This window comes from Primulina huaijiensis, chromosome 11 (genome assembly GCF_012295235.1).
Source record: "Primulina huaijiensis isolate GDHJ02 chromosome 11, ASM1229523v2, whole genome shotgun sequence".
In the NCBI taxonomy this organism is placed as follows: Eukaryota; Viridiplantae; Streptophyta; class Magnoliopsida; order Lamiales; family Gesneriaceae; genus Primulina; species Primulina huaijiensis.
Window position 1 is genome coordinate 22,141,394 of NC_133316.1, and position 11,074 is coordinate 22,152,467.

The 11,074-nt window shown below is 34.6% G+C and overlaps 2 protein-coding genes across 3 annotated transcripts in view; both read right to left on the minus strand.

Moving 5' to 3' along the window:
- LOC140988975 (protein trichome birefringence-like 41) overlaps positions 1–1,459 on the minus strand; it is a 16,776-nt gene extending 15,317 nt beyond the window's left edge. Inside the window, exon 1 of the mRNA XM_073458104.1 lies at positions 1,008–1,459. Coding sequence (XP_073314205.1) covers positions 1,008–1,243 — 236 coding nt within the window. The 5' untranslated portion in view covers positions 1,244–1,459. The remainder of the gene's footprint in view (positions 1–1,007) is intronic.
- Positions 1,460–3,103: 1,644 nt separating this feature from the next.
- LOC140988071 (uncharacterized) lies at positions 3,104–6,822 on the minus strand. Of its 2 annotated transcripts, XM_073456964.1 has the most exons (8): positions 6,453–6,822; positions 5,717–6,416; positions 5,259–5,498; positions 4,883–4,972; positions 4,192–4,341; positions 3,835–3,959; positions 3,480–3,609; positions 3,104–3,349 (listed from the first exon to the last, which is right to left on the minus strand). In XM_073456964.1, the coding sequence occupies exons 2-8, from the start codon at positions 6,275–6,277 to the stop codon at positions 3,224–3,226; spliced, it is 1,422 nt and encodes a 473-aa protein (XP_073313065.1). In that variant the 5' UTR covers positions 6,278–6,416; positions 6,453–6,822; the 3' UTR covers positions 3,104–3,223. The 2 variants fall into 2 exon arrangements, with proteins under 2 accessions (XP_073313065.1, XP_073313066.1); XM_073456965.1 differs by having other exon boundaries at positions 5,717–6,822.
- Between the last annotated feature and the right edge of the window lie 4,252 nt (positions 6,823–11,074).

Here is an 11,074-nt window from a genome sequence, read left to right on the forward strand (position 1 = left end):
ATATATTGATTAGCAACACAAAGAATAATTGATAGTTTTGAATTGTGATGCAGACATTGTGAACAGGAGTCATGACAATCATTTAAAACTGATATTTTGAAAAGGAGAGGAACATGAAACTGATACGTACCTCATTAAAATGGCTTGAATTAATTGCTAAAGATATCCGGATGGTGCAGGAAAGTATTACAATATGTGATTAGAAATACAACGAATGAACAAACCACCGATGACAACTGGAACCCCACATGTCCATTGTAAATCATTTATTGCAATTCATAGATCCAGTTTATGACAAAACAATAATAAATCGTAGTATCTCCGGCCAGCGTTTGAATTTTAGAAGTCCCTTATTTGTATTAAAATTTCAATTATCGCATACACTTTGCATAGTTCAATTTATCTTATAATCAACATTAAGCCACATGGTGTCCTCATATGGTAGTTTGGATGGAAAGATTCAGTGAACTTCTATCAACAAGTCAGGAGTCCAATCTTTCCTTGTTTTTGCAGGTTGCTGCGTTGACGATATGGATTCTCCGGTCATAAAAAAATATCAATTATATCATTGTATGTTATTAATTTCTTATTATCTTATCTCACGAATTAAACGATGTCCGAAACAAATGCATATAACTTTCCAAATATATTGATAAAATCTTGTATACGATATTAGATATAATAAAATGGGAATCGAAGAAGTAGTACTTGAAAACTTTCAAATTTTGTATCGAATATATTCTAATGAAATTTACTGACTTGCAAAATTATAATATTGGAATTTGGGAATATAATGGTAAAAAACAAATTGCACCGACGAAACTGGAGAATAAGTCACCAAGCTATAAACGACAGTCGACAGCTCAAAACTCCACAAAACCCCAAGATTTAACCGACCAAACACCAACATGCATCCGAAAAATTAAAGAGATAATTATGAACCAAAAAACGGCCACAGAAGACGAAATCATCAAACAAAGCTAGATTAACTGATTCACCATTTATACCTAGGTAGGCTGCAGCCATTGGGCTGCCAGCTGTAGTGGAGGTACGACTCATCGGCGCGGCCATTCTTCTGGCAACTGAACTCCTGCTGAACGAAAGGACAGGCTGTGGAGTTGTACAGAGGATACGAAGAGTCGCGTACCCACCTCCCATGGAAGAAGTCGCAGCTATCCTCCGACTTTGATTGGTGGAACATAAGCGATAAAATTACCACACCGCATTGAATCCGAAAACTCATCTCTGCGATATTTCGTTGTGTGCACACTACACACACTATTGTGTTTGTGTGTGTGTTTTCTGATGTTAGAGAATGTAGTTAGCTGTGTATATATATTTTGAGGGTGAGTTGGTGACAATAACAAAGACGGCAATATTTTTTAAATGGGGAATCGACGTGGAATTAATTTTGTAAAAAGGATTAAAATTTACTTTCGGACCGCAGAGCCTGCGGCGCAGATCCTCTTTCCAACTATAGAATTACGCACATTAAATTTTGAATGTACATCATAGAATTTGAAAATGTGTATAAATTCACATAGTTGATGAAATATACGAGTATTTTATCGATATCAAAATTTGATTTTTTTTGTCAATATTTTTTCGAATGAATTAGTTGTACAGAATATATTTAGTACGGTTTATTTATGTAACGTGATTTGCAACATGCATGAAAAAATAACAACTTTAAATTTATGGTAAAAATAATAATTAATTTTGGGACAAAAATGTACTTTTTTGATTCGATAATAATACTTATAAGAGTAGGTCTTTTATGAGACGATCTCACGAATCTTTATATGTGAGACATGTCAACCCTACCGATATTCACAATAAAAAGTAATACTCTTATCATAAAAAATAATAATTTTTCATGGATGACCCAAATAAGAGATCCGAGACAAGACTTCGAGCTCTTCTTTTCCCCTAAAAAAAATATAAAATCGCCAAAATATAATCCACATACATTTAAATTTTAAAAAATAGCTATTTTCAGTTATGGTCGTCATATATATTTATAACATACAAATATATGTTATAATTGTTAAGAAAAATTACTCGAACTTAATTAAGTTTGATATATTACTTGCATATGCCATAAATTAAGATGCAAAGCGCACACGCTGAATTGAAGTTGTCTTCAAAAGATAGCGGGTTGTATGTTGTCTGTGCAACTATAACACATCAGACTATCACTAGCAACAAAACGACTGCAAAGTTTTTGAAGGATTATAAATTTCCACATTGAAGAGTCTTGGAAGCTACGTAAGCAAATATTTAATGAACCAAAAAAGCAAAATAAGTTCCAATTTTATGGTTTTAAAATGGCAAAAACTTGTGTGAGACGGTCTCACGGGTCGTATTTGTGAGACGGATCTCTTATTTGGGTCATCCATGAAAAAGTATTACTTTTTATGCTAAGAGTATTACTTTTTATTGTGAATATGAATATGATTGACCCGTCTCACAGATTAAGATCCGTGAGACGGTCTCACATGAGACCCACTCTTTAAATAAATAGATTGCCCGAAGAATATTTATAGCGAAAGTCTGAAAACATTTAATTCACAAAACTGCATTATTCACTTTTCATAAAAATATTGTTCTGCAAATTTAAATTTCTTGGAAACAGTGCTTAAAAAATTTGTCAATGACTTCGGCTTAGGCTAACCATCAAATCAAAATTGAACAAAAATTTGCAAAGTTGCCCAATTGATTAGGAAAACATAACGCGAATCACATTATCTTGGGGGGTCCGCACACTACGTCAAACGGACCAACTTGCCACCCGCCATTTACCGAGTCACGGTGGACTGAGCCAACCCAGCATCCTAACCCAATTTGCCAGCCTTATTTTGATGGATTAAAGCAGTTCCCAACCCTCGAGTGAATAAAATCCGTGATCGAAAGAAATTTTCAAATTTCTCTATCTAGCACGATAAATATAAATGATGTCCAAAAATATTAACACATGAAAGTCTAACCGTGTTGCATAGAATCAACCAACATTGTTCCTTTTTCCACTTTTTCTGAAAAGGAAATCCATCGAGTTATAAACCAAATATATTTGAATTTACATGACTTCCCAAAACAACAGCAATTAGAGTGGAACGTGCTTCAGCCGAATTGGAAAGTCAATACAACAATAAAAAATTTAGCTAAAGCTTATATACAATCTAGTAATACAGCATGACAACAAAAAAGGATCACAAAAAAAGGGTTAAAACTCGATACCACTGTTGAACTGAACGGAGTAAGAAGGCCTGCCGACATTGCCGATGGGAGTTTCAACTTTAAGGACTACACCTGCATTCCCAACATTTCCATTCCATTTGGACCTTCCAACCTTAATTAGGAATTTGGGAGAGGGAGTAAGATAATTCTTGGAATTTCCGAGCAGAAAATAGGAAACTGGCATAAGTATGGTAAGGGCATCATACTTATGATACATGCGAGGTAAAGGACACAAAACTTACAGATACAGATGCAAATGCCGAGGGATGGGTAACAAGGGAACAGCCCAGGTTAAGATTCACTTGCTCCTTCACTGAATGAGTAAGTTCCATCTGTAGACCAGGACAGCTACCACCAACTATCGGACATACGCTAAACATGAAGGGAACATGCAAAAATAAGAAATATGTAAATCTCAACGTTTCCAGATTGCACATGGTCGGCAAAGGAAGATATGAAAGATCCATAATATTGAGCCTAACAAAGCAAAATCCAGCTGCTCCATGGATAGCCAGGACGAATAGAAGTATTTTAAGAAAATACACAGAGGGAAAACAGTGAGAGGAAAGCACGCAAGTAACAAGTAATCAATATCACCTGACTTGTACGGTGGGCCTCACCAGAAGGCCAGATCGCTTCCAAGCTAAGGCCTGCTCCAGGCCCAAGGCAAATGATTTGTCAGGCCACCGCAATGTTGGTGTAATGCGTGTTCCCCATTTACTCTTCATAAATTAACAACTTTATCAGCAGTGAGGCTCAATAAACCGGTGAAGTCTTTTATTGCTTAATCATTGGGCACATGAATTGAGTGCCAATATATTCAACAATATTCGCAGACTCTTTTAAAGATGATGGAACTTATTTATTAAAATTACGGATATTTATAAGAGCATTCAAGGAACAGAAAATTTTGGTAACAAAAATCAATCTCTCTATAGATAATTGCAGTTTCACCTTGCAAGAGAAACTGAACTTCATTTCTCCTGGATATTGACCCTGTGCTTGAAGCAGACCCCCGCACAGGGGCAGGAAAGCACTGGTCGATAAACCCTCATCAGATACATATGTGACCTGGCCATTTGGAAACTGCAAGTCCATGAATGACTACATATATACAAGAAATGACAACATTAAGAATCAGTACAGCACAAGAGAGCGGCAAGTTTAGAAAATCGAAAACAAATTGCGCAAACTATGATACTCAGAGGCAAGTTGTTTACAGACCAATTTCATTGATGATAATTTAATAAGATAAAAGACTCATTACCGATTAAGCACAATCAAGAAAAATTTAAAAATCTCTGTTTTAGACAATTCCAATTCATTTAACAGCAGCTATTAATACAATAAAAAATATGAGGCCGTACTGAGATTAAATCTAAATTATAAACTAGGAAAAGGTATATGAGATTCTGAGGTTCCCCTTTCTACTTATACTCATGATGCAATTTCGGGCACATAACCAAAAAATTGAAATTTGTTACTTTGCTCAACATGTATACGGTTTGTAAAGCTTATCTGTTCTGCAAAATTCGCAGTTGGAATAACAATGCCCATTTTGTACCTAGGAATTGTTTTAAAAACAGTCGCAACTTCTGACATACAGGGGCACCATTTATATAATAAATAAAGGGTTCAAACTTACACATGCCAAAGGATTAAGGCATATCATAGACATTAACAGCCACCTTCTATGTTTCGACCACACTGCTGGACAAAGGGAATGCACTCCGTTCTGTATTAACATCAAGAAGAAACCAATCAATTTTGCATTACGGAAAACAAGATATGTATAAGACTATACGTAGCCACTGATATTCATAAGATAGTTTTGTTATTTAGTCTTTCTTGGGGCATTTAATACTTTATGGGAATGTTCTGGACGCAATTTTAACAATTCTTTTTAATTTACATTTATAGCATGGAAATCTCACTCACTCAACCAAAGTTCAAAAACACAAATAATACAAAACTTCAAGATCATATTCACATAGTACATAGGCTTGATAGGTTTGTCATACCTTCCTATCATAGCCATACCACAATAGGTGTTGTTTTGACAGATGAACAGGCAAAAGCAAAGTGGAATCACGAACGAATAATACAGGCCCAAGCTGGACAAGGAATAGAGAAGAATTCTCATTTCCTGATGTGGAACTTCCTTGTGATGCCTCAACTCTCCATAACTCTCCTCGAGCAGCCAATGAACTTTCAACTTTTTTTGTTCTACTGACATAGGTTGATGACACATTGATAGTACCCTGCGTTTGTAGAACAAGAAATTCAAAGGACAAATATATGGAAAATAATGAGGGAGGCAAAATATGGAATGCTTTCTCGTCTTAGGAAAAATATAAATATATAAACAAAAATTTAGAGATTTTATGTTAAATTTTCTAAAAACTACAAGTACACATTAGGTTAGGTTAAAGTATTGTGCATAATCAAAAAAGAAAGATTCATAATATCCAAAATCCACCTGCGATCGACCCAAATGTTTCAATGCTTTGGTAGCCACACCAAAAGTCTCATCTTCTTTCAACTCATCTACCGCCATCCCATCGTTTTCGTGGAGTCCATAATCCTTGAACTTCTCTGCCAATGATCCCAAATCCTCCTGCAGAACAATACCCATATTTGTCCCCGGACTATTGCCACCCATGCCGAGTGACATCCGTGTGTTCTCGTCATGCCAAAAAGGCACAGGCAGACTCCTAAAAAACTGTTGAACCACACCATTCACACATGCCCCAAAATCAACCCCCGCCTGTCCTATTCTGTTCCCAATATCAAAAATCGCAGTCACACCATTAATTGCAGAATTATCTACTACGAGTGGAAATTCTGGTTTCATGATATTCTGCGACTGGAAATCAACTTCAAATAGCTTCGGTGTTGGAGGATTTGGCCATGAAAACGAGGGCGGGGTGATATGATTATGAATCAGACCTGTAAAACCCTGAGCTAACCTGTCAGCTAAATCCTGCCCTTGCCTCTGCACCTCCTCCCAAGCTTCAAATGGTCTCTCCACGGACAACATCAGGACTAAATTACAGTTTCAAAACTCTCAATCCCAAATTTAAACTCGATCAATTACTCACGGGTAATCCCAAAAGGGAGACTATATCAGCAGCAGAACAACAAAAAAGTCACAAAAAATATTCAGACTAAAGAATCACCTAGATAGAATAGGCAATTTGTAAAGATCGAATCACCACTTCTTACACACAGATACACGCCAAGCTTTCCCCCGAAACTCGAAGCAAACAAAACCCTGCGTTTGACTAACTATCCGAAACCAGAACGGAACAAAACAGTGAAATTCAAAATCCGATTAACTGAAACACAACACAAAACGAACAACAAGAAGCATAAAACGGAATCAGTCGATCTACGGTTTCGATTACCCGGTCTAGAGGTTGAAAGAGGGCTATTTCCGACAAGCGTGCGGATTGAAGATAATAATTGCGGGAAAGAGTTTGTGACCAGTTCGATAATCTGAATTATCGTTAGATGCGCGTGTGATATATGCTAATTAAGGCGAATGCGTATAACGCGTATACCATTGGCCTCGACGACACGTCAGTAGCCATCCTTTGGGCCATGATTCAAAGATAAACAAACTGGGGCCTCCCGTTGGCCCGACCCGACAGGACAGCATGCCCGAAACAAAAAAGTTCCATTTTGAGGTTGTAATTTAGAAGATAACTATATGCTTTTAACAAAATGAAATTGATGATGGCACAAAAAAATTAATTAATTATGAAGGTATCCGTGGGTCCATGAAAAACTCATATTTGACAGTCTCATGTATCAATTTTATTATATATATATTTTATTTAGGTCACTTATGAAAAAATATTTTTTTTATGTCAAAAGTATTATTTTTTATTATAAATATAAGAAAACTTGACTAGTCTCACGAATTAAGATCTATTAAACATCTTAAAACTATTATTTTGTGGGTTTTTTCTAGAGATAAAATACAATTGATACATCCGTGGACCAATTTTGGGGAGTTTATTTAGAACTAGGCGAACAAGTATTTCAACCATACAAATACATAATATTAAAATTAATAAATACGAACGTTTAAATAATTATTTATATAAATGATATATTTAATTATTTTTAAAAAAAATTATAGTATTTGATATCATATTCAAATAATGATAACAATCCTACTAACAAAATGAATAATTTACTATTGCATTACATGTTGATTGAGTAGAACTTTTACTGATAAAAATAATTTAAAAAATATTAGAAAAATTATATATTATTTATCTGTCAAAATTTCAAGAATAAATAAATATTTTTCAAAAAATTAAAAAATCATTTATTAGATGATGATTTTGATTAAAAAAAAATTTTAAAAATATTTATATTAAAGTTCTAATTAAAAAAATAAAAATAATAATAATGTGAATGCATGGATAGTCAATATACAAAAAATTCACGATGACATTTTTTACTAAAAAGTTGAAAAACTTAATATTGTATAAAAAAATTCTTCATCACCAAATCATCTAGCTCAAATGATCGGGGTCTGACCTTTTTTTATAGGCTTGAGCCATTATTTTGCGATATGAATTGACTAATAAATCCAAGTCCATGGCTAGCAAGTTGTCATTATCCGAGCCATAATTGATTACTCGGTCACCATCTTGCCTAATCTCCGCATGTAGGATTACCTCCGAACCGTAAACATACTATAAGGAGTTTTTTCCACGCCAGTTCGTTTAGTAGTGTTATAAGACCACAAGATTCTCGAGAGCTCATCCACCTATTTTCCTTTAGTCGACCGGAGCCTTACTTTTAGCGTTTGCATGATTGACCTGTTAGTAACTTCCAACTGGCCATTGCTCCGATGGTAGGCTACCGAGTTAAATATCTGTTCGATTTTCATTTCTCTGCATCATGAAAATCAAGACAACTGAATCCAGCAAAACTAAATCCAACAGAGGTCGAGAAAAGAGGTCAGCGACACGAATATGATCGTTTCAATGTCAGAAACATTTATAATTATTTCAAATAGTCGTATTATTTTATCTAGCATATTATTTTTGGAAGTTATAAATACAATATTTTGAAAATCAAACAAAAGCTTTTGATGATCATTCAAAAGAATGAACAACTTAGTTAAAGAAAACTAGCCGAAATGAGAGCAAGTCTCAAAAAGAGAGTATGAGGTTACAAATGAGAAAATTGCACTGCAATAGATTAAATTCTCACATACAAATCACTCACACAAATAGAAATGAGCTTAATAGAATAGTTGAGTAATAATCTTTATAAAAAGACGTTAAAGATTGTGTTTGTAGTCTTAGCACGAGAGACATCAACACATTATATGGATTGTAAGATTGCAGTTTACAATCGAGAGTATGATACGAGTTTTAATTAGGCAAGAGATAAGTCCTAAGTCGAATTGGATTTGTACAAGAGGTTGTGTAAATCAAAATTTTATAATGGATACCTTTCGAAAATAGAATAAGTGGGACATATGAGTTGTTAATATCTGAATATTTGTAAACGAACTTGTGCTTCTTTACTTTGTTGCATTCACTTATTGTTGTTGTTTTGAGATGCATTCTTGAATCATTCTACGTGTTTTATAAAAAAATAGCAAAATGTTGCATACAAAATATTTGATAAAAATTTTCGACTAAAATATTTTTACACACTCAACTTGCATATATCTTTTAAACATTTTACAAAATGTTTAATTAACTTTAGAAATATTATTTTGAGTTCTTCCACTTTGTTATAAACCAAACTCGATTAATTTCTTTATATTTAATATTTCAAGAATCAAGCTATTATAACTCAATAATTGCCCCGCAATCTTAACAATTTTGTTCTCACTAATTGGTGAATTAGCATGCCTAACATCATCCCAATTCGAGTTGAATGGAGTTAAGTTAAAAGTCTTTTTTTACATTGAAATTGTCGGGCTGGTCCACAATGACCAATCTGATGGCTTCACGGTGTCGGCTAACCTGTTGTAACAACTATACACTTGTACTCGTAAAATTTGGAAACAAAATTCACGAAGGAACGGTGCAAAGCTACAGGTCGATGGGATTTGTCCATTTGGGTGAATTATAGAAATAAATAATTCATTTTTTATTCCTTTTATAAAATATTATTAGGTTTTTTTCTTAAATATTTAAAAATAATATCTATCCAAAATACAAATAAAAAAAAATAAAAAGAAATCTAAGGAGTTAGGCTTTTAAACCCCGGCCCATCGTACATTTAAAAGTAGGGGCTGGAGCGCCGGGGTTTGTGGCTGGGTCACGGGATCAAAACCCCAGCGCTTGGCCCATAACGAGATTTTTTTAAAATTATTTGGGTAAATTTATTTATTCATTTTTTATAATTTGTATTATTTATTATTTGATAAAAAAAAATTTGTCGCTGGAGCTTAATCATCAGTGAGCACATCAGCCGAGAACTCCTGGTGTCGCCGCCGCGTACTGGTCCAGTATGTTCACCAATCTCTGTATCTTCTTCCTCATCGCTTTCGCCAAGGGGCAGTTAGCAGTTGACGCCTTTTCAACGACGGAGCTTCTCCTCCTGCCTAGTGAGACGGACTCTTTCCTAAGAGCTACACAGTGTCAATCGGGGAATCCCAAACTCAACTACCGGCCTGTGATCGGAATCCTAAGTCATCCTGGGGACGGTGCATCCGGACGTATCCAAAATTCAACCAATGCTTCCTACATCGCCGCCTCTTATGTAAAGTTCGTGGAGGCAGCTGGTGCCAGGGTCATTCCTCTCATCTACAACGAGCCTTCGGAGATTCTCTCCGAGGTAATCCGTACTCATTTTTTATATATAAAAAAAATAAATTGTAACTGTGTTTGTTGTCGTTAATTGATCAGTGTTAAATGGTAATTCGATGAATTCGAATCATTTGACAATTTGAGCTGTTGTTTAACTAGGTGCGTTTCCCCAAAGAACGTAGGATCCTATCTTATCAAAAGTATAAGGTTGAAAAGTTTATTAACACTAGTAACCGAATGCACGTAAATGCATGTAAAATTGGTTTATGAATAATTATTGCTGGATTTATGTTAATATTTAGATTATGAACTATTTATATTGAAAATATTTGTAATTTTGTTATAGCTTGTAAAATTATTGTGTGGATAACATGCTATTTTTTTTAAAAAATGACCATATATTTGTTTGTGGGGCGAGGGTAGTATTATCATTTGAAAAATAAGTCGTTTAGAGACATAAGGGTAGTATTGTAATTAGAAAATGGTCATACCAAGAGATCAATTTAGTTAGTATTATTGTAGATTATTTTTATAATAGTAAGTGTATATATGGAATCGTGTTCTGCTTTAATAAGCAGATTTTGCTGCACACTTATCCGGCTGCTGGTTAAATTACATCAAACATTCTTTCAACATTTATCTATCAGCCCTTCTTGGTGATACCTAATCGCCAATATTAAGTGAGTCATGTTTCTGTGCCAAAATGAGGAGAAACTTTATCCTCCATGGTGTCACATGCAACGAGAAAAAATTTCAGTTTGTTGGGAAAATGAGATGCTACACAAGGGTGCATCTAAGGTGAACATTTATCAATTCACATGTGTGAGGTCTGTTGATTTTTCAGTGACCAAACATCTAACGTTAAATATTCACCATTAGATATATCGTTTGGGTACTACCCGAAGGGTAGCTTGAAACTTCCCAATTTGTTTGCTACTTACGAGGTTTCCATCGTCACATCATTTAAGTTTGAGGAAATGATTGTGTAGAGAAATTACCTGTAAGTTTGTAGCTGGGTGTTTACACGATTTCCTTTTTTTTTTTTT